This window comes from Suricata suricatta, chromosome 7 (genome assembly GCF_006229205.1).
Source record: "Suricata suricatta isolate VVHF042 chromosome 7, meerkat_22Aug2017_6uvM2_HiC, whole genome shotgun sequence".
In the NCBI taxonomy this organism is placed as follows: Eukaryota; Metazoa; Chordata; class Mammalia; order Carnivora; family Herpestidae; genus Suricata; species Suricata suricatta.
Window position 1 is genome coordinate 73626158 of NC_043706.1, and position 23595 is coordinate 73649752.

General features: G+C 45.2%; 1 protein-coding gene and 1 long non-coding RNA gene across 3 annotated transcripts in view; one reads left to right on the top strand and one right to left on the bottom strand.

Annotated features, from left to right (window-relative positions):
• Nucleotides 1-151, bottom strand: part of LOC115296349 — a 475474-nt gene extending 475323 nt beyond the window's left edge. Inside the window, exon 1 of the long non-coding RNA XR_003910860.1 lies at nt 99-151. This is a non-coding gene — a long non-coding RNA (uncharacterized LOC115296349). The remainder of the gene's footprint in view (nt 1-98) is intronic.
• The window catches only part of NT5E (5'-nucleotidase ecto), a 41079-nt gene continuing 17493 nt past the window's right edge, over nt 10-23595 (top strand). Inside the window, exons 1-3 of one of the 2 annotated variants that reach the window (XM_029944834.1) lie at nt 10-348; nt 15918-16140; nt 20490-20678. In XM_029944834.1, the coding sequence (XP_029800694.1) occupies nt 10-348; nt 15918-16140; nt 20490-20678 (751 nt within the window). Of the gene's footprint in view, nt 349-13266; nt 13300-15917; nt 16141-20489; nt 20679-23595 lie in introns of those variants that run through there. The other variant, XM_029944835.1, reaches the window with a different exon arrangement.

A 23595-nucleotide genomic window follows, 5' to 3' on the forward strand; every position in this document is an offset into this window, starting at 1 on the left:
GCCGCAGCCATGGGTCCCGGAGCCGCACGGGCGCCGGCGCTGCGGCTCCTCGCGCTGGGCGCGCTGCTGTGGCCGGCAGTCGCCGCCTGGGAACTCACCATCCTGCACACCAACGACGTGCACAGCCGGCTGGAGCAGACCAGCGAGGACTCCAGCAAGTGCGTCAACGCCAGCCGCTGCGTGGGCGGCGTGGCGCGCCTTTTCACCCAGGTGCAGCGGATCCGGCGCGCCGAGCCGCACGTGCTGCTGCTTGACGCCGGCGACCAGTACCAGGGCACCATCTGGTTCACCGTGTACAAGGGCGCCGAGGTGGTGCACTTCATGAACGCCCTGCGCTACGATGCCATGGTGAGAGGGCGCCTCGCTAGCCGGGGAGCCTGGGGAGCCCGGGTTGGGAGCCCCGGACATAGAGGGAAGTCGGGGGCCGGGCCGGGACAGGGCGCCGAGCACTGTGGGGAGAGAGGACGCTTTCTCCGGCGTCCAGGTAGATGCAGACGTAGAAGTCCCTTGGATGATTCGTCTTAAATGGATTGATGCGTTTGAGCACCAGCTAGGAGATGGGGTATTTAGAGGAGAGGGACTCGGCCCTACCTCGAAGTGGGGTCAGCTGAGGTACGTGGAGCATTGGCAGTTTATCCAATGCCAGGGACAGGAATAGAATGTCTTATTTCGTTTTCATTGGAAGGAAAACTCAACTCAAAAAGGTAATGTACAGTGTCCTGGCCACTAGCTCCGAAAGAGAGACACGGTAAGAATGGATTGCAGATCCCTTTGATGTTGGAGCTTGAGCACGATTAAGCTCACAAGCTTGGGGTAGGTTCCTGGTGCAGCTACCTTCTGTGTACAAGTTAGTTATTGTCTCTCTGTGCCTCAGTTCCAGCCTCCATAAAATGGGGATAATAATTGTATCTACATCGGAGGGTTGTCTGGCACATAGTATGGCCTCTGTAAATGTTAGTTATTATTACCAGATACTACACTATAGTTTGTTTTTTTAACGAAAGGAAAAAACTTCCAGAGAGACCCAAAATGCTTCAACATTGGAGTTTCCAAGAATTTCAATAAAATCAGTTTGGAAGCAGAGATACAGGAAGAGATGAGGCACTCTTAAAACATGTGCAAGAGTTTTAAATCCAAGTTCCCAAATGCTCTATTAAAGATAATGCCTTATTTGTGGACTAAATTCTAGAAAATGAGCAGAGAGGGGTTACACAGTAATAAATGTAATCAAAACATATATATATATAGTTTGTTTATATATATATATATATACACACACACACACACACATATATACCACCACCCAAGTTTAATCCTGTGTAAAATCCTAGACTAAAGGGATTCTGTGGAGAAACTGGCGATAAGAAGTCTTAAGAGCTTTGTAAGAGGAAGAACAAAGCAAGGGCCCAGGGAACTCTCTGGAGCCCATGTGTAGGGAAAGGAAGGAGAGGTGTGGTCCAGGCTGGGATGTAGAGGTCTAACAATACACTTGGAATGAGAAGAGCACAGAAGTTATTTTTTCCCCTGGAAACTTGGAGAAAGGAAGATGGGAAAAGATGATAAGGTAGAGCTGTTTGATTGTTTTCTGCCAACAAGAAAGCTCATTTCAGAGAGGTGAGAGATGGACAGAGAGCTCCTCTCCATTCTGATTGTTGGTTGTAAGATTATCAGGGTCACTGAAAGCACAATTCAAACGGATCCCTAAGCCCTTCAAGTGCACAGATGGGGGGAAGGGGCACACCACCATCTATCTGGACTTCACGGAAGAATGATGGGTCTCAAGAACCCTGTGTGGTCACTTAGCATTGGTATTTCCACAGCCCAACTTGCCTGATGCTTTGTGTGCAATGCTGACAAAATAAATATTTATGGAATTGAATCGTCATTAACCTATATCTTCATATCTTCCCAGAAATGAAAATAAACATTATGTGAGTTTGTTTTGATTTCATGTGAACCACAACTTGAAACTTTTCTTCCTGTGACATCCTTTTCTCCATAGCTATGTAAACTCCTTTTGGTGGAGAAAAAAAAAAAAGGAGAATTCCTAGTTTTGCCTAATAACTAATGTTTTCCTTTTTAAGTCAAATCAAGTCAAATTGATGATATTAATAATCATATCAAGTGTATATGATAGGACTCTGGGTGAGGCTGGAGCCATTTGCTGGAAGTTACAGCAGTTCACCCCTAGGAATTATTGAGAATGCTTTTTGTTGGATGCAGTAATTTTAAGCTTCACTCAAAATAATTGGACTGGGGCCTGAGGAAAATAAGCTGATGTATAATGTTAACAGGAGGTAACATGGGGGAAGCTGATAGCCATGTTCCTGATAGTATCACATCAGGATTTACTCTGTGATTCTGGGGTTTGACAAACATGCTTTGACCTGCATAAAATTCTAGTCTTGTATTGCTTTAGCATACGATTAGGAGATTTTTCACTGTCAACTTTGTTTATATTATTCTACTCTCAGGGAATTCATTGCTGTTCTGCAATAAATGTTCTCTCACTCCACCCACTCTTCCTCCACATCTTGAATACCAGGACGCTGGAGATTCAGGGTAGGATGGAAAACAGTTGTGCGGGGGTATCTTCAGTTCTCTAGAAACTGGACTTGGTTAGAGGAACCAAATTTAAGGACTCAAGAGTATAGAGGGCAAAGAAGAACCTACTAGAATCTAGCTCAACCCCAGGCGTTCCCTAGAGCAGGGGCCTCTGAGGAGGTGTAGACTTTCTAGAACTGCGTGTCCCAGCCAGAGCTTCTTGAGCAATTTTGATACCTCTGGAGGCCCTGGGGCAAGCCTGGAGACCCCCTAAGCCCATCTGCTAAGCAGCAAATTCTCGAGAGAGAATGTCAGAAGCCACTAGTTGGCATAGCTGTGTGGGTGGAAGGATTGGCATGCCTGAGGGCATGAGGAAGACAGTATGGATGCAGTCACAATGTGAGCGCGTTCGGGATACTTTCTCTGAGCCTCCTGTTCCCTGACTACAAAACAAGATAACTCCCACCTCCCTGGGTTGGATTTTACGTAAGACAGCAAGTGTGAAAATCCCTAGCACCCTGTTGGATCATAGCTGGACCTCAGTAAAGGTTAGTTCTGGGGGCGCTGCCAGGAAGAAAGCAAAACAAGGGAAAGTTTGGGTTTTGCAGTGTTAGTTTATCTGGTAACAACCACCTGGCACACTCTACCATCCCTCCTCTGCCCCTTCCTCTGTCTTTTCTAAGCCCCACTTTCTAAACTATTTTACTCATTGAGCAGACTTGTGAACCACCACCCCGCAGCACACAGTCTGAGGAATTCTTGGCCCGAGGTGGGCTTCCTGCCTTCAGAGTGGACTATGAGGAAGACAGCTTCAGGGGAGAAGGGCAGCCTCCTTTGTAGCTGGCCTTGCTTCAGACATGCATCCCCCTGCGTCCACTTTCTGTCCAAAGGACTGCAGCCTAAGCAGACTGCTCCTTGGTGCCTGGGCCATCAGACGGTGGGGGGGAGGGGAGGGGGGACCAGGGCCCCTGCCTTTAACTCACTCAGCGGATCTCTAACCAACTCGCTTTCCATCAACATTTCCCACCTCCTGCATAAGCAACCTTTCTGTGTTTGATGTTTATATTTTGTTTCTGTGTGTACTTGCAGAAGCTTATTATAGTTAAGGTTCTTTTCTGTTTTCTTTTTTCAAATATTTGTCTTTGGGAGAGCACATGCAGGGGAGGGGCAGAGAGAGGGGGGACAGAGAAAGGATCTGAAGTGGGCTCTGTGCTGACAGGCTGACAACAGAAAGCCCCACTTGAGGCTCGACCACACCAACTGTGAGATCATGACCTGAGCCCATGTCATTCAACCTACTGAGCCACCAGGTGCCCCCATAGGTTTTAAATTGCATAACTCCTCCTATTGTTCAGCTCATTTTGTTTCTTTCTTTTGCCCTAAACTGGTTGTGTGGGTTTTTGTTTTAAGTTTATCTGAGTATCCTTGACACACAATGTTACATTAGTTTCAAGTTACAAGGTAGTGATTGGACAAGTTTATGCATTCTGCTATACTCACTAATGTAGCCACCATCTGTCACCATGCAACCATACAACACTGTTACAGTATTATTATATTATAGTCCTTATGCTGTGTCTTGTATTCCTGTAACTTCATTCCATAACTGGAAGCCTGTATTTCCCACTCACCCATTTTGTTCAACCCCACACCCCTTCCTTCTGGTAACCATTAGTTTGTTCTCTGTACGTATAGGTCTGATCCTGCCTTTTTAAACTGGTTGTTTTTATGTTTGTCCATGTCATCCTGTGTATACTATGTACTGTGCTCCACAGAGATCTCTGTAGATTTTACCATCTGCTCTTCCAGTGATGGTTTTGGATATGGCACCAATTATGCTGCAATTATATAAATACACTGCTCCAAATAGCTTCCTCCCCTTTCTGCCCGGGAGGACTTCTCTGGGATCCATACTCAAGGCAGAATTGCTGGTCTCAGGGATGTGTATCCTTAAGTTGACTAAAGACTGCCAGATTGCTTTCCTGTGGGACTGGTATGCTCTACTTCCCTGAACTCCACCCACACACAGATGTGAATCCCCAAGTCCTTACTCCTATCTCACAGCATTCTCCAACTTTCCAGTAGGTATGAAATGTCATCTCATTATTTGATCTTATATTTTTCCAATAGCTACTGATTTTGGTATATTTACTTTTGACGTTTCCTCTTCTCTAAATGCATGTTCACTTCCTTTGCTCTTTTTTAAAAATTGGCTTTACTCTATTTTTCCTAATTTTCAGGAGTTCTAGGTATTGATCTGTGACCAATTTTAGGCATTGCAAGGCATTGCAAGTATCTTCTGATTATGTCTGTTAAGTCAATCCTTCATTGAACAGAAATCCTTGGGGGCGCCTGGGTGGCTCAGTTGGTTAAGCGTCCGGCTTTGGCTCAGGTCATGATCTCACGGTTCGTGGGTTCGAGCCCCGCATCTGTGCTGGCAGCTAGCTCAGAGCCTGGAGCCTGCTTCAGATTCTGTGTCTCCCTCTCTCTCTGATCTTCCCCTGCTCCAGCTGTCTCTCTCTGTCTCTCAAAAATAAATAAAAGAAACATAAAAAAAAAATTGAACAGAAATCCTTCTTTTGGTATAATCAAATTAATCTTTTTTTTTTTTTTGCCTTGTGATTTGTGCTTTTGAAAATTTACATAAGAGTTTATTAATTTGTTGAGGCACCTGGGTGGCTCAATCAGTTAACCATCCAACTCTTGATCTCTGCTCAGGTCATGATCTCATGGTTCATGAGTTTGAGCCCTGCATCAGGTTCTGAGCTGGCATTGCAGAGCCTGCTTGGGACTCCTCTGTCTTCCTGTCTCTCTGCCCCTCCCCTGCTCATGTGCATAGTCTCTATCAAAATAAATAAATAAACATTTTAAATAAAAGTTTATTAATTTTATTAATTTGAAGCTTATCATCTCCAGCACTCATCACTAGAAAGTCAGAGATTGGTACTGTTCTTTCTGCCTCTTAAGCAATAATAAATTTGTAATCTGGGGCTATGCCCTTCACCTCTCTGGGTCACCACTTCCTCATCTATAAAATAAGAGGTTTGATCTACCTTATCTCTGAGGTTCTACACATTTCTTAATACACTTATCCTAAGATAAATGTTTTGATTCTGTTTCAGTTCAGTGAAGTGTTTTGATTCAGTGAAGGGGCAGGAGGGTAGGACAGAGGTGCAGAAGCAGGAATCACAGGAATCTGCAAGATTCTGGACCAGCCTGGACCAGGGCTGAGGAAGCAGGAATCATGGGAGATAAGGCTCAATGGCCATCTGAAAAGTTTGGGCTCTTCTCTGTTGTCACAGTGAGGTGGAGGGGGGTGGGGCACTGGAGGTTTCTGAGTAGAAGGTGACTATGGTATAATAAAAAACAGATATTTCGTCTTTATTCCAATTCCTGGCATACGGCTCCCAAAACCTTTGGAATCCCCTGAGTGAGGAGAGCCTTTTGTATGCTAATGAGATGGTTGATGGCTAGGAACTGCTAGATAGCTTCATAAGGACTGGCAGTCAGAAAATCCGAGGCAGGAGTAGAGGGTTGAAACTTTCAACCTCCTGTCAACCTCCAGGGAGGAGGGAGGAGGGAGATTGAATTAATCAACAACAGCCAATGATTTAATCAGTTGTGCCTGTGTGACAAAACCCCCTAAATGATGAGGTTCAGAGAGCTTCTGGTTTGGGGAACACACTGAAGTACGGGATGCAGGTGTGCCCATAGAGGGCATGGAAGTCCTACACACACACACACACACACACACACACACACACACACAGACACACACACACCCCGGCCCCCATAGAGGGCAGAAGTCCTACACACACACACACACACACACACACACACACACACACACACACCGGCCCCCATAGAGGGCATGGAAGTCCTACAGACACAGACACACACCCCGGCCCCCTGCATACCTTGCCCCATGCATGTCTTCTGCTTGGCTGTCCCTCAGTTGTATCCTTTATAATACACCAGTAATAGTAACTAAAGCACTTTCCTGACATCTGTGAGTTTTACCAACCTGTGGAGGAGGTCCCTCAAATCCCTGGTTTATAACAGGACTGGCCGCTGGCACCTGAAGTAGGGGCCATCCTGTAGCACTGAGCCCTTTTAGTGGTGGGGTCTGGTGCTCATTCCAGGTAAATAGTGTGAGACTTGAACCGAATTGTTGGGCACCCAGTTTGTAACCCCAGAGAACTGGAGAGTTGGTTGATGTGAGGAAAGAACCTCTCAGTGACATAGGGAACTCACAGTTTTGGAAGATGAGAGAAATGGGTGGGAGGGAGAAAACCCCCAAGAGGAGTTTGGAGAAGAGGCTGGGCAGCAGTCTAGGGTGAGGTGGTCACAGAACTAGGGGGGAGGGGGGAGGAGGGGGCAGGTGCAGGGAGAAAGGCTGAGTCCATGGGGAGGCTTCAGCGGGCAGGCAGGATGGTATGGGGCGAAGAGAATGAACTCCGGGGTGACTGTCAGGGATCAGGCTCCCTCTCTGTGGACTGAGAGCAGGTTATTTAATCTCTTGAAGCCTCCATTTCCTCATGCTTAAGATGGCTGTGATGATAGTCTTCATCACATGGGTGGTTGTGGGGTTGAAAGGAGATTGTAGCACATGGAAGATGCTTAACAGGACGCCAGCTCTTGGTAAGGTGTTACGAAGTGCTGGCAGTGCTCACCTTCTGTTGGCAGGGGTGACTCAGGAGAGGATGCAATCAAAAGATGACTAAGAGGGTTCAAGCCAGGGGCACTGGGAGAGTCAGCAGAGTTTGCCACGACCACACGGGAGCACGGACTCTTCTACTGACCCTTACACCCTGACAGCTGGAGCCTGCTATTTACAGCACAGAATCACAGTCTAAAGGCTTCTCCTCAGCTTACTGGACAGGACTGGACCGCTGGCACTGTGGCAGACAGGGGCTGTGGGAAGAGATTTGGACGGGACATCACCACACCCAGGTGTTACTGCTTATCTCTTCCCACTCATTAGCTATGTGAGTTTGGGCACCGGATTCCTCATCTGTAGGATGGGGGAATTGAAGAGGGTGGTCTGTTGCATGTCACTGCTTAGCAGCTCAGGCCCTGCCCAGACTTTGTCTTGCTTCTAATCTGCTTCTAATCTTCGTTTGTCCCAGAACTTAACTTTATATACAATTCTCAGCTTGCATGACAACTCTCTTAGGTCTCCCTCACAGTTACTGTTACGATAGCTATTTCCTTGTGGAGAGATGGCTTGGATCTTCTCCCAGGTACTTTCAGTTGGCCACTGTTTCCAGATAGAGGCTCACAGGATTCGGATGGAGCATTACTCTGTTTGTAATAGAAAGTGATGGCCTAAGGGAGGCTCATTTATTTATTCAGTCCACAAATACTCACTAAACACTGCTAGAGAAAAACCTGCTATTCAGTGGCTAGAGGGGCAGTGCCCATTTGAGCCCTTTTTGAACACACAGAGAGGCTGGGCAAGCCTCCCTATAAAGGCGGAGCATAAGCAACACAAAGCAAAAATGACTGAAATTCTAACACCTGAGCATGGGAGTTTAGGAATCAAAATCTGGTCTGCAGAAGACACACCATCAGGCCTTCATTTATGTGTCATAGATACCCACGTGGATGGTGGCCGTGATTCCTCTTCTCCACAGAACACCAATCCCTAAGCAAGGGGAGGTCACCTTATATTCTGGTGCTTACAAAGTCTCTCACATCAAATAAACTCTCAGATTTACTTTACCTTCAATAGCAAACCCATGTTCAAGGAAGACAAATTAGCAGTGCTAATTTGGAAAGCTTGAAAGAGGTATACTGGTGGCAATGGTTGGGGGTGAGTTAGTAGCTATTCCTAGAGCCCAGACCTCAGAAGTTTTGAGTGTCTGGGTAACCAAGTTGTGGATCCCCAAGCCTCAGCGATGTCAATGGCCCCCACCCGCTCCTGTGGCTGTGGTCATGGCCTTTTTACTTCCTCTCTTCCAGAGTGAATTCTACACCAGAGCTGGTCTGGGTGAGACCGCCTCAAACACCAAGGGAGGAAGCAAAGGCGGTTTCTTAGCTCATCTTGTCCTTGTTCTGGCCTCTGTGTTTACCCAACTGAAAATTGGGGAGAAAAAAAAACAGATAACACATTGAGCTGGAAGCTTTCTGTGCTTCAGTAACAGATACATCTGAATACTGTGTGAACTCCTTCTGTCTATATTCTTTAACCACATAACTAGAATTTTAAAATTCTCTGGACATCTCTTTCTCCTCCCTTGAATAATTGATTCCATATATAATCCACACATTAGTTGGAATCCTCTAGCTCCTCAGAGATATAGTTAAACCTGCGTGGAACCCAATCAGTTGAGTAGGTAATTCTAAATGTAACACTGATACATGTATTTTGCACATAGAGAGTTTGTAAATGTTTCCATCTTATATGGGAAATGTGAAATGCTCTCTGTTCAGTACCTGTAAATTCAGTCAACAAACATTGAAGTGCATGTGAGCTGGGCTGAGGCCCGAGATCCTTTCTGTCATTTAGTCAGAGGCCACATTCACCTGCCAGGACCCTCATACCCTGGCCCATTGCTAAGGGGTCGGGGAGAGCACAACCCAGCACTGGAAATGGTCCACAACTCCAGAAATGTCACAACTAAACCAAACCGAATTTGTAATCCTCTCCTCTTCAAGTCTTTGTTGGGTCTCCCTGAGTGATTGGCAACTAAGCCCCAATGTGTAATAGGTCAGGCTCTCCCCTTAATCCTTGGAGTATAAGGTGTGCTGCGGCCTCCAGTCCTTAATGAGACGAGCTAGTGTGTCAGTGACCAGCTGAATACAGATGTTGTAGATTTCTGACAAATGGCTTTTTGACATTATAACAATGGATTTGTGTGGATTAAAACAAATTCTCTTCCTCTGTATCATGCTTACTGCACTGCCCTTAAATCAGTTATCTCCTTCCTTTTTCTTCTAACATCATGTTTAAGCTCTTGTCTTCATTAGAACATTTGACTACTTCTGCCCCCATGTGTTGGTTGCCTCACTTGTTTATACAGTTGATGCCATTTGCCTCTGAGCTTCCCCCAGCCAGTGCCAGAGAGGCAGAGCTCCCACTCTGAGCCCCTTTGGTTCTGAGTGGGCAGCATGTGCCCATGTCTTTGCTGGGCTGTTTCACAAACACCCCTGTCTGTGGTTGCCACATGTCTTACATGTGCATGGATGGATGCATGGATGGATGTGCTCACGTCCTGCCCGCTCCCCATCTGTCTTCTCAGCTTCCTGAGGACAAGGACTTACTGGGGCACTGGTACTTGGCACTCTATAACGCTGTAAGAAACCAGTTGAATGATACCCTTCTTAGTGGCAGTTTGACAGAATGGTTAAGGGCCCTGGATGCTTAAGCCTCACTACCTTTGTTCAAACCTCAGCTTTGAGAGCCCTGTGCCTCAGTTTCCCCATCTATGAAAAGGGCAAATAATAGCACCTACATAATAGCATTATAAGGATTAAATAAGTTAATATGTGAACAGCGCCAGTCCATGTAGCATGAAGGTCTTAACTATTAACATTTCTTTCTGTCATATTTTTTGTCCTTAAAAAACTTTTTCTTGAGATTTCCCTTATGTCAAATCCTTGTTAATTTTTACAGTCTCCTCTGCACAAAACTTGAGAGACTATTGAATACTGAAAACGAACTGAGGGCTGAAGGGGAAGGGAGGAAAAGAGGTGGAGGTGATGGAGGAGGGCACTTGTGGGGAAGAGCACTGGGTGTTGTAATGGAAACCAATTTGACAATAAACTATTTTTAAAAAATTGGCTTCAACAAAGATTGGGTTGAGCATTGGGAGGAAGGAAAGTGGCAGGAATAGGAGAATGTCTTCAAATTCCAAAAGGATCCTCCCTCTCTCTCTCTCTCTCTCTCTCTCTGCTGACATGACATAATAATCTATGAGGAGTTCAGACACTTGTGAAAACATTCAGTGTGTTGTAGTGAAATGCCTGGATAATGTAAGAATTTTGATCAAAGTAAATTAACACTTCGTTTTCATGTCAACATCACCATATATAATCTAAAATGCCTATAGGCCTAAGGAATACTTTTACTTGCTGTTGGATAATGGTTCATATTTATATGGAGATGGAGCATAGAACACTGAGCTTAGGTAGGTTGTAATGACATAGGCCATAGATCATGTGATTATTACAATAGAGGCCACTTAAAAAGGAGGGTTCAAACTTTACGTGAGAAATGACTTCCCAAAGATCTTAATGCATTTAAGACTGAGTCTGTTAATGGTGGGTGGGCATTTCTGTCAATATCCTGAAGTTGTGTAACAATAAACATGAACATAATGAATAAAAAAAATTTTACAGTCTCCTCTGAACAAAACTGAGGCTCTGAAATGTGCCCTTTCTAATTCAGACATACGCATCCTTTGATAATTGGATATCTTAGCAGATTTCCAATAGAAAGAGACTCTGAAAAGTTCCATTTTTCTCCCTGTCATTATGAACTCTATATAATGTTCTCATGTACACACATAAGACACAGAACAGTTCAACCAACTTTAAAAAAAAATCTGCTTCATTCACAAAGGTCAGTAAGATTTTAGTGGAAATCTAAATTTAAAACACAGAAAATGAAGGGCACCTGGGTAGGTCAGTTGGATGAGCGACCGGCTCAGATTGTGATCATATGGTTTGTGAGTTATAGCGCCACATAGGGCTCTGCACTGACAGTGAGGAGCCTGCTTGGGATTGTGTTTCCCTCTCTTTGCCCCTCCCCTGCTTACTCTCTATCTCTCAAAAAATAAGTAAAAGCAAACTAACACACATACACACACACACACACACACACACACACACACACACTAAAACAAAACAAAACAAAACACAGAATATGAAAACAAGAGAACCACGCCAGTTGCCCCAAGAGGGTCAGCAGGAGCAGTGATGCAGTTGACTAAGCTTCCAAGCAACATGATTTCTCTCGCTTCACAAAATGTTATGTAACTACTTTAACCAAGTTTTTAAAAAATCCTGCCTTGTTCTGAAAAGTTTTAATGGCTCACATACCAAATCAGAGAGTAAGTTGGAGCCCGTTTAAATGGACAGGTGGAGTGGGTGGTTTTATCATCCATTCAGTAAACACATGCTGGGCACTGGTGCCAGGTATTCATCTGGCATCACCAAGGATATGGGGATAGTTGATGCCACCCTTGTCTCTGGGAGAAAGATGTGTGAGCAGACGACTGCAGCAAGGCCATGTGTTGTCAGAGCTATGCATGCAAGGAAGGTCAGAGCGCGTGTCTACAGTGGAGGCGCCATGGAAGTCTTCACAGGGAGATCACACTTGACCTGCATCTGAGGCACCTCATTACATGTGGGTGGTTTAGCGTTCCTGGAACTGAGGGCACCTGCAGTCTGGCAGAAGAAATGAACCAGCTCAGGGAGATAGGAAGGGGCTTGTATGGTGTCTAAGGAGTCAGGACTGTGATTTCAGTGGGATGTAAGAGGCCTTGGAGGGACTCAAAGCAGGGGCTAGAAGCAATTGCATGCACGTTTTCAGAAGTGCATTCTGGTGGCCTGCAGTGGCAGAAGGTGTGTGAGATTGGTGGCCAGGAGGCTGACTTGAAGACTCCAGAAAGGTGTGGGTGAGAAGTGAGGATGTGGAGGGGGCAGTAGAAATGTGGTGAAGAAGACCACCTGAGAGAGGATGGTGTATGAGCAGAAGCAACAGGTATCATGGCTGGTTGGCCACGAGTGGGAAGCTAGGGGGACGAGGAGAAGGCTGCCCAGGCATCTCCTTGCCTCTCTGCATGTTTCTTGGCAGTTGTAAAGGATCTCTCCTAACCCCAGGACCAGGTGCATCCTCATAAGTGTCTCACTCAAAGGCTTACCAGAAATAAGTGTCCTTTTCTGCTGGTCATCCACCTGGAGGGACCTCCTCAATGGCCAGCAGATAGGGAGGAGTGGGGAACCATGGGGAGGGCGGAGGAGAAAGGGCAGTGACCACCAGACCACTGTCAGACAGCTCCATACAGTGTCCCCTAAAACAAGAAACAGGAAAGGGAAACAGGCCTCTGGGCCACTGGGCCTATCCCATGGGCACATATTCAGTGTCTGTCACCTACCTTGCCTAGCTTCAGGCCAGGGGAGCCTGAAATGGAGAGGGGAAGGGGTCGTTTCAAATCTTAGGAAAAAAATCTATATTTTCTCGTAACACTTGGAATAAAAACTCTGCTGAGGTAGAATCTGACAAGGATGCTACACCAGGAGCTTGTCAGAACTGGGTCACTGTGGCCTCTTCACAGCTTTATTTTGGGAACTGCTGCCCAGTTAAGAATGCAGGCTTTGTGTGAGGTGATGCCTAACAGATTCCTGGCCTGTGAGGCTTTCTCAGCTCCCAGGGATTTGCAGCTTCCTTGCCTTCTATGACCAACTTTCCTATTAAAATTACCATTCTATGCCTGCTGTGACCATTCATCAGAAGCTTCCAAAACAGAACTCTGCCAGTTTGGTACTAGAGGCCAGAGAGACTGCAGTTTCTCATTGCAGCACACACAAGACATGATGATGCTAGTACAAAATTCTAGGTTACATGGAGGAGGCTGCTGGAGGCAATCAGCAACAGGCCCAGCCTTGGGAATTAATTTTGTCACTTTTCCTCCTCCCCTGCCAATTATTTATTTACTTGTTCATTTATTGGCAGGATGGTGATGGCAGCTTGGACCAACATGAGGACTCCTGGAGGAAGGGGCTTTGAACATGACAATGTGGGTGCTTGTGAGTCCTGGGAGGGAAGTGGTCAGGTGGCAGTTGGACATAGAGAGCTGAAGGTCAGGGGGAACATCAGGACTGCAGATGTTCACTTTGGAGTGGAATATGTGAATGTGAATACGGTCATTGAGCCGGTCCACACATTGTACTGAGCACCCAGATCAGGGCACCTCTCCCCACAGAGATGTGAAGAAAAGACAGCCAACGTTTCCATTTTCAGGGTGTTACACTCAAGTCAGGGGAGGAGACATCACACAAAGTAACAAATAAATGAAAAAGGTAACTCCAGGTATTGCCAAATGGTAACAATATGATGCTGTTGGTAAACTGCAAGGTGGCTGACACATTGGGTAATCTTCCACAAAGAACAATAGAAATATTCACTTTTTAAGACTTTACAGTTAAGCAAGATAGTTAATTGTAATCTCATAAGAGAGACTGATTTCACCACAGAAAGAAATCATGATGTTCTAAAGAGAAGATAAGAAGGGGGCACCTGGGTGACTCAGTTAGTTAGGCATCTGACTTCAGCTCAGGTCATGATCTTGCAATGGTTTGTGGGTTTGAGCCCCATGTCGGACTCTATGCTGACAGCTCAGAGCCTGGAGACTGCTTTGAATTCTCTCCCTCTCTCTCTCTCTCTCTCTCTCTCTCTCTCTCTCTCTCTCTCTCTCTCTCTTTCTCTCTTTCTCTCTTTCTTTCTCTTTTTCTCTCTTTCTCTCTCTCTGTCCCTTCCATGCTTGCACTCTGTCTCTCTCTCAAAAATAAATAAGCAGGGAAGCCTGGGTGGCTCAGTCGGTTAAGCGTCCGGCTTTAGCTCAGGTCATGATCTCACGGTTCGTGGGTTCGAGCCCTGCATTGGGCTCTGTGCTGACAGCTCAGAGACTAGAGCCTGCTTCAGATTCTGTATCTCCCTCTCTCTGACCCTCTCCTGCTCACGCTGTCTCTCTCTGTCTCTCAAAAATAAATAAATAAATACATAAATACATAAATAAATAAATAAACGTTAAAAAATAATAAAGAGAAGATAAAAAGATGATTACCCAAGGCTGGAAGGTCCTTTAAGACTTAGGTCAGCCTTTAAAAGAGAATTAGTGAAGAGGAAAAAATAAAAATGGACACTCAGTGGTGGGGGGAGGCAAATTCAGAAACTCTGACTTTCATCAGGGAGACAGGTGTGTGGGAATGTGAAGACACTGTGTTGCTTTGTCTCTATAAATATATGCATGAGGACATAAACACACACAATTCTTTGAGTCACAGATGTTCAAAGGGGCGCCAGTGTGACTGGAGGAAGGGCTGCGGCACTGAGCAGGGTGAGGACAGCAGGACGTGATGGCTCAGGGAGCCACTTCCCAGACATGCTGGACACTCCATGGGAGTGTGCAGTGTGCGGGGAAAGAGGGGAGTGGGGCCTGCAAGAGGATTCAGGAGGGCCCTACCCTGGGTTGAGAGGTCGTCAGTCAGCACTTCCAGTCCTATTCCCAGACGAACAGCAAAATGAAACAAAATCAGGTGTGCCATCGGGAAAGTCTGAGATTCACTGGTTAAGTGCTAAGTTAGCAAAACCGCCTTGCAGCCAGCGAAGGAAGGAAGGTGCCATGAGCTTATGCTAGGAGGCCAAGGGAGAAAGGGGTAGAGGGACTTTCACGAAGGTGGCTGGAATGCGTGTTTGGTCAGTATTACTGTGGGGGAAGCTGCCAGATGTAAAAGGGTTTGTTTTGCACCCAGTAGCCAATCCCAGAGCCTTGAGGAGCAGAAGAGAGCAAAGAAGGTGGGAGGCAAGGCCATCTGTAAACCAGGCCAGCTCCCTGCCAAGCCCTGTGCTCCACGTGTGTCAACAATGCCCTGAAGGTCGGTGAACATTTCACTATTCAGTCTTCCTGGTACGCAAAGCTGCTGGGAATGAAACCCACAGCGGCCCAGAGCTGCCCAGAGGAGGAAACTCGTGCCCCCCCTGCAAAATGCAGAGAATGCCATCTCCTGTTACCCTTGGAGATCTTCATTTCCCCCCAAAGAATTAGAGGACCACATGGTCCTTGGAAAAACATAGTGGTGGGAACATAAAGGAGTAATGACCAGGGAGATGCGGACACAGGAGGAGAGGTTACTGGCGTCTCTACTAACAATACATTTCCAGTCACCTTTTGGTAAAGTCCTGTTGACCTTTTAATGGTTCTCCCAGCAGATGGGCTATTGGGACATTTGCGCTGGTGGGTTGAGATGTGGGTTTATGAGAGAAACCAACCTGAAAAGTCTGGACAGAGCATAGGAAATGGCAGATTCTCCAACTTGCCCCAGATCTGGGGACAGTAGGGACAGCATTGCAGGTGACTCTTACATGCACTGGTGCCACCTTCAGTAGGTGCTGTGGGACCTGGAAAGCAGTTCTCAAATGAGCCTGATGGTCTGTGTGTCCATCAGCCCAACCACTGAGTAAAATCTGAGTGGGTCACTGAGTAAAATCTCATAGTATGAGGATGACAGAGGTCATGCCGTCGGCCCCCGAGAGCCCTATCATGTTGGGGAGCCACGGGGCTAATGTAATACTCTTTACAGTGTGTTTTTGTTTTTGTCAGAAATTCCAGACTACCTAATCTTGTTCTCTTTTCCCTTTCTACTAGGCACTGGGAAATCACGAATTTGATAATGGTGTAGAAGGACTGATTGATCCACTCCTCAGAGGAGCCAGATTTCCAATTCTGAGTGCAAATATTAAAGCCAAGGGGCCACTAGCATCTCAAATATCAGGACTTTATTTGCCATATAAAATTCTTACTGTTGGTGATGAACTTGTGGGAATTGTTGGATATACTTCAAAAGAAACCCCTTATCTCTCCAATCCAGGTATTTTCAACTTTTATAGCACTTGTTGCTTGCAAATAGATGTGTTAAGTCAGAGCTTGGCTTTCTTTGTGTGGGCAGTAGGCAAAAATAAGAACAGCATGCCATGTTGGGCAAATGTTAGCTTAACATTGATAAAACCAGTCTGGTGGCTTCCACGTTGTTCTAAATTATGTCTTATAGACATTGCTGTTTTGTTCAATGAACTTCTTTGTTGACATACACAGTATCTTTAATTCAGTGCATTCAAAATTGGACAAGAAAGCCATTTACATCCAGCACTAAACATTACAGAGTGAGTTACTAGAGAATGAAAACCGTGTAATTCGCTGCCCTATTTCCTGTAGAGCCAAAGAGCCCAGAGCTAAGGGCGTTACCTCGATGTACCTTACCTTTTCTTTTCTAGTATCATTACTATGTCCAGTTAACTCTCCATTTTCCCTTTTCACTATTTAATGACGTGTTGTATCCGATTTTTTGAGAAATACATATCCTTGAAAGGTCTTATGGTATATATATCCTAGTACAAATATTTTATATATGCTATATTTCATATAGTATATATATTTGTATGTGTACATATATAATCCTAAAGTCATTCAAGAAACATTTTTAAGGGCACATGAGTGGCTTGGTCATGTAAGCAATGATTCTTGATTTTGCTCAGGTCATGATCTCATAGTTCATGAGTTCGAGCCCTGCATTGACCTCTGCACTGACACCATGGAGCCTTCTTGGTATTCTCTCTCTCTCCCTCTCTGTCTCTCTCTGCCCCCCCCACCCTGCTTCGTGCACTCTCTCTCAAGATAAATAAATAAACTTTAAAAAATGGTTACTTCAAAAAAAGGAAACATTTTTGAGCCACTTTTACAGGAACACTTTCACCAAAAACACTTTGGCAGTAAGAACAAAAATGACATTTTTTTCTAAATTATACAAACCAATTTTCTTCTCATATTTGAAGAAAAAAAAGGAAACTAACAGGAATAAAAGATACAGCATAGGGAAGTTAGTGGTATTGTAGTAACATTGCATAGTGCCAGTCAGTAGCTACCTTGAGGTGAACATAGCATTAAAAAAAAAAAAAATGAAAGGAAGGAAGAGAGAGAGAAAGAAAGGGAGAAAGAAGAGAAGGATAACTAGGAGCTGGTATTATCCAGAAACAAGGGTTTTCATTAAGAATGAAACTGATAAAGGACTTCCTATCATTTAACAATTTAAAAAATGATGTATTTATGGTTGTTGTTACAATAGGTCCAGGCCGCTGGAAACAACACCAAGGTCAGCCCTGCTTGGCGCGGAGCAGCTTGGCTGTGCTCTGAGGGGAGAGTCAGGAGGCCAGCCTGAGGCCCGGCAGGCACAGGCCTTCTCTCCTCCACCAGTAGGGGAGGTGGGGATCCTCAGGCACTGTGGGTGGCAGGCAGGCATCTGTCCCACAGTTGACCAAACCTATGCATACTATGTGACACACAATCAATAAATAGCTGTTTTTGAGGTCATTGTGGAGCCGGGGGGCAGTTGTGGACAGGATGAATCACCAGCTTTCAACATGTTTCAGAAGCGCTCTTCTAAGAAGTGTGTGGTCCCACCTGTGGGACCCGACAGTGTTGCCTGCTCTGCACCCCACCCAGCCGACCACAGCCCTCGCCCTCATTCTGCGTATGGCAGGCCAGCAGGCTGCTGCTTCCCGCTCTGGTGATCTGACCTCCCCGGGGCTGAAGGGTGCTGTGCTTTGGGCCTCCCAGGGTTTTTCTGCAAAGAGGACCGTGTGGGGATTGCAGAGTGAACGGGCCACATGACCGCTAACAGAGCAATCGCCAGGGTCGGTACGCCTAGGGTGACATGGCCCAGTGTCTGCTGCCCTTGCTCCTTGTTCCTATCAGGTTGAACACTCCTGCTCTAGGTCCCCAGCCCCCACAGCAAACACCTCCCTGCTTGTCTCTTCCTGTCAGCTTCCTGTGCTGGCCTGAACAGCTGAGGACAGAGTCTGGGTCTCTTCTGAGTCAACATCCAGAACCCAATATCCTTGGATAAAGATGTGGACCTGAATAACTGAATAATTATGTGTCTCTATAATTTCAATTCTATCCACTGATTTTTGAGCTCATTTAAAATATATAATTAAATGCCATAGAGAGTTAACAAAGTCAGGGAGTGGAGCAACATTTTTTAGGAGCAGGGGGTGAGTGACCAGCTTGAAGTTCCCATGGACTTGAAGAACCTCCTTGGCCCCCTCAAGGGCACACAAAAGCATCCTGTGGCAAAGGGCATTCCAGTGGTGAGGTCACTTGCTAGGACACAAGCCTCATGAGGGCAAGGGACCTTACCTGTCTCATTCATTCCTCCACGTTTTGTACCATATCCAGCATATGGGAAATTCTCAACAAATGTTGCCAGAATGAACACATGGGAGCAGAGAAGTATAGGGGCCACAATCACAAAAGAGCACATAGCTCAGTTTCATGGAACACAGGTTCCAAGCAGGGAAAGCAAAAAATTGGGTGAGAACTGGATTATAGGGCCTCCTGAATGACTAATCAAGGAGCTCAGGCATGATGGGAAGGGAAGGTTATCCCTTCTTGCATAGTTACCAATAGGAAAGGAGAGGCTGTTGGTGTAGAGACACAGGGCTCCAGAAGTCAGTCCCCATTTGCTGGGATTCTGATAGCACCCCATATTAGCCCTTTACTTGGTTAGGACAGAGGGGATCTGAAGGGATGATGCGCTCATAGCAGTTCCCGGGAGAGAAAGGCTGGATTGTGTTGGAACTGATCTCAGCGCTGGGACACGGGGGAGGCTTGGCGGGTAGAACAGTACTTCTGGGGATACTTGCTTCCCCATGAAGAGCACAGGCCCAGTGCATGGGTCCTACAGACTTCCGGCTCCTGATCCAGCCCCATCCCTCCAGTCCTGCCTCCTGGGTGCCCACAGGTTTAATTGGTATTTCTAGCACATTTAATTTATTTTAGCTAGAATTCCTACAACTCCCCCCAAGATATCCTGAAACATATCCCATGCTTTTTTATGTGTGGTGACTGATCCCCAGAGGCTCCTGATTGTTAGAAGAATACATTTCTTTGTCCTCAGAGGCATTTCTCTGAACTTCATCCAAAAACTAGTTACAGCCAAACTGTAACATCTCAGAGGATGGTAGTGTTCTCAAAAGGTCTCAATATTCATTCATTCTTTCTTTTTTTCCTCTGAGTGCCTATGTGCAGGCACCAGGGCTGCTTACCAACGACAACAAAAAAATCTCTGCCTACTGAGTTTACAGGTTTAGTGGGCAAATGGCAAATAAATGTGTTAGATATTTGGTGTTTCAGAGGCGGTAAGTGCTAAGTAGTAGGGGAGTGGCAGGTGTGGCATGGGGGATGACACACCTTGTCAATTTAAAGGGAGGCTCAGGGAACTCACAGAGAAAGTGACATGGCACTGAGGAGTGACCAGGGAGCCCTGGACTTCTTGAGGTGATCAGCAAGAAGTAGATTATTCTTGATGTTTTCATGGCAGACAGTGGTGGCAAAGCTGTTACAATCCCTGATGCTTAAATGTCGCCTGTGTGTTAGTGACCGCACTACCAGTCCGACATGGCACGTGTGAGTTGCTAATTTTCAGAGTGTGGGTCTGCACAGTCACACCCACACTCGCCAGCCTGTCCCTTGGGTGCAAGCCCCGTTACTACTATAAGAGGGGGTAGGTGGCCGGAGAAGAATGTCCACACCCCAGAGCCAGCAGTGTCTGGCTGATCGCCGTCTGATGCAGAGCTCAGTACTACTGTAGTGTTGACCTTACCAAATGAACAAGACAGTTGCCAATTGGTGTGTTAGATTGACATTCAAGGACTAATTGCTGACAGAGTTTTAAGTTTGAAGACTGATTATCCTGAATTTGGAAACAAAGCCGTAGAGTTACTCATTCAGGCTCCCCCACCCCACGTTCAGTTTTATTGAGATACAACCAACAAAGAGCACTTACACATTTAAGGTGTGTCGATACTGTAATGACTTGACATGTATAGCACAACATGCTCATGTGCTCAGGCGACAGCAGATTTTTTTTAGATGGGTTTCCAGATCTGAAGCCTCCTCATAGCTTGAAATTGAATTAGAGCAACGTGGTCTCATTCACAACCTTAAGCTAATACAACATTAAGTGAATGGAACTAAAGATATTGACATGAATTTTTATTGGCATTTTAGGGATTTTAAAATTAATTTATAAATATGGTTTGTTTTTAGTAATTTAAGAGCTTTGGTAGATTAAGGTGATTTGAATCCATGTGCTAGTATGTGTAATAAGAAATACAATAAAAATTATTAATAAATGTGCATTTTACTTACTTTGTTCCTTAGGCACGAATTTAATATTTGAAGATGAAATCGCTGCGTTGCAACCTGAAGTAGATAAACTAAAAACTCTAAATGTGAACAAAATCATTGCACTGGGACACTCTGGTTTTGAAATGGATAAACTCATCGCTCAGAAGGTGAAGGGCGTGGATATCGTGGTAGGAGGACACTCTAACACATTTCTTTATACAGGTAATTGTTCCAGAAGCAGCATGCTGGCCAGGACGTCTAGATAACTTATGTTGTCTCTTTGCCATTATTATTTTTACTAAAATTTAACATATCATATATATATTATGTATATTTTTATAGTGTGTATGTGTAATCTTATATTCAGAGATGTTATTAAGAATAATTTATTGGTTTAATGATTATGTTAATTCCATTTACTTATGTATATTATAAATATATATTTGGTTTTTTTAACATTTATTTACTTTTGAGAAAGAGACAGAGTATGAGCAGAGAGAGAGGGAGACACAGAATCCAAAGCAGGCTCCAGGCTCTGAGCTGTCAGCACAGAGGCTGACGTGGGGCTCGAACTCATGGACCATGAGATCATGACCTGAGCCAAAGTCGGACGCTCAACTGACTGAGCCACCCAGGCACCTCTAAAATATATGTATAAAATATACATGTTTCTGGGTGGCTCAGTTGGTTAAACGTCTGACTTCAGCTCAGGTCATGATCTCGAAGTTCATGGGTTGGAGCTCCAAATCAGGCTCTGTGCTGACAGCTCAGGGCCTGAAGCCTGCTTCAGATTCTATGTTTTGGGGTTTATTTTGGTTTTTTTCTGCCTCTCTTTCTGCCCCTCCCCTACTCACACTCTGTTTCTCTCTCTCTCAAAAATAAGTAAACTTTAAATTTTTCTTAAAGTAAAATAAACTATATATGTAACATAAAAAGATTACTTAGCCACAGCCAGAAGTCAGTTTATATCAAAGAGTGACATGTCATATAAAAAAGTTTAAGTGTAAACAAAATAATGTAAATAAGGCCTTCATAGATCAAGGTGACAGGATTTGATTTGTAGGCTCATGAGCAGGAGCCGGAAGGAACTCTGCATGCTAGTCCTAACTCTACGGTGCATCGGACTCAGGACTCTGAGCGTCCGGGAAGCGATAGGCACTGTTGCTCTTGAAAGCATGCCCTCTCCCCCCACCTTCCTCCCTCTTTCTCTCTCCTTAGTGTTAGGTAGTTTTAGTTAGAAAACCTCTTTTTTCCTTCTATTTGGAACTTATAATGTCCCTGAACTTAGTCTGGCTCCATAAGCCTTTCCTCCATGCCCCCTGGCTGCCCCTACCACCTGGGGTGTTGAAGTACTTTCCAGAACAGGAAGAAGAGGAGGAGGCCTGGCTGGGAACGGACTTTCATCAGCGAAGGAGGCAGGCTTGGGGGGACAGACACAACCCCCTCCTTGAAGAGGTTGCTGCTTTGGCCATCTCTGTGTGGGCTATCTAAGGTGATCCTATTTTTATAAGAGCAAAATTTTAAAGTACCCTAAACAGTACAAAAAAATACCCAAATATTAAAAGGGGTTATCACTAAAAAGAGCATACAGGTAATTTTTACTTTCTTTTTAGCACTTCTCAGTATTTTCAAGTAACGAATGCATGTTGCTTTTGCAATCAGAAAAAGAAACAAATTATGAGAAAAAAAGAAAGAAAGAAAGAAAAGAAATACAATATAGGGTCAGAAGTCTTCCTTCCTGACTCACATCAGAGACCTTGAGCAGGTCACTCACCCTTTTGTTTCAAAATGGGGATAATGTTCAAAGTGCCACGTTGTTGTGAGAATGATGTTAGATGGTATATGTATTCATGGGAAGACACTTTGTAAAGTATAAATAGCTGTGTTCTGGAGTGCGGTGGTGTCGAGGCTGCCCACCAGTGAAAACACACCAGTCAGAATGGTGACCCTGGGCAACTACTTCATGCAGTGCTGCGGGCTCCTGAGGCTCAGCTGGTTAACTCTTGATTTCAGCTTAGGTCCTGATCCCAAGGTTGTGGGAGTAAGCCCGCTTAACACTCTCTCTCTTCCTCTGCCCCTCTCACATGCTTGCTCCTCCCTCCCTCCCTCCCTCCCTCCCTCCCTCCCTCTCTCTCTTTCTCTCTCAAATAAAATAAAATAAAATAAAAAGGATGCAGGTATCCACATAACCAATTCCTTACTAATCTAGTTCCTTCATAAGTATTTTATCTCTTGGTAGACACAGGCTAGAGAAAAATTTCAAACTTGATTACACCCATTAGTAGTTGTGATATAAATGTAGTGAGTTAAAAAAAGTTCTTTTAACAGACTAAACTAAAATAGGTTAGGCATTTAACAGTATTCATATGAACATATATTGTTCATGGAAAAAGATGCATGTGAGACAGTGAGGACAGCTCCCAAGTGCACAGCACACAGGATATAAGTGTGACAAGGACAGTGGCCGTGGTGGTGATGTGAATTTCTTAGTGTGAGCAGTGTTGCAGTCAAACCTCTGGAAGCCATTTAAGTAACTCCAGGGGAGTTAGATGGGCTGAGAGCACCAGACCAGGTAAAATCCCATCAGAGTAAGTCGGGGGCACCGCTGGGTAGAAGTGCAGACTGGTGTCGTGCTGGCTGCCCCACTGACTGGTGACAGGAGCCAGTCTCTGTCTGATCTCCTCATCTGCAGAGTGAGGATGGAAACAGCCCTATTATAAACGGTCATTATGACTTGACGTATGTAATGAACAGGTGTGGCTGAGGCCCCTCAGGCCAAGGCCTAGTACTTGAGCTGTCCTTATTTCAGTTATGCCCCAACTCTCTGGAGGAGATCTGTGAAAAACCCTCCCTTGGAGCCTTTTCTCGGCTTTTTTCTGAGGCAATGTCTGGAACACAGTTGGACCTAGATGTCTGCCTCACCCACTTAGTCCTGGGGAGTAGTGGTTTCACACTGCACTGGCTTTGAACCATAGTAAGAAAGGCATTGTACACACTCACAAATACACACTCACACACACACACACACACACACACACACACACACAGAGAAAACTTTCACAAAGAACCTGGAATGTACTCTGATATATTCTGTCCTACTGTTTCATTTTTTAAGTGTCAGTTACCACCCATTAAATTA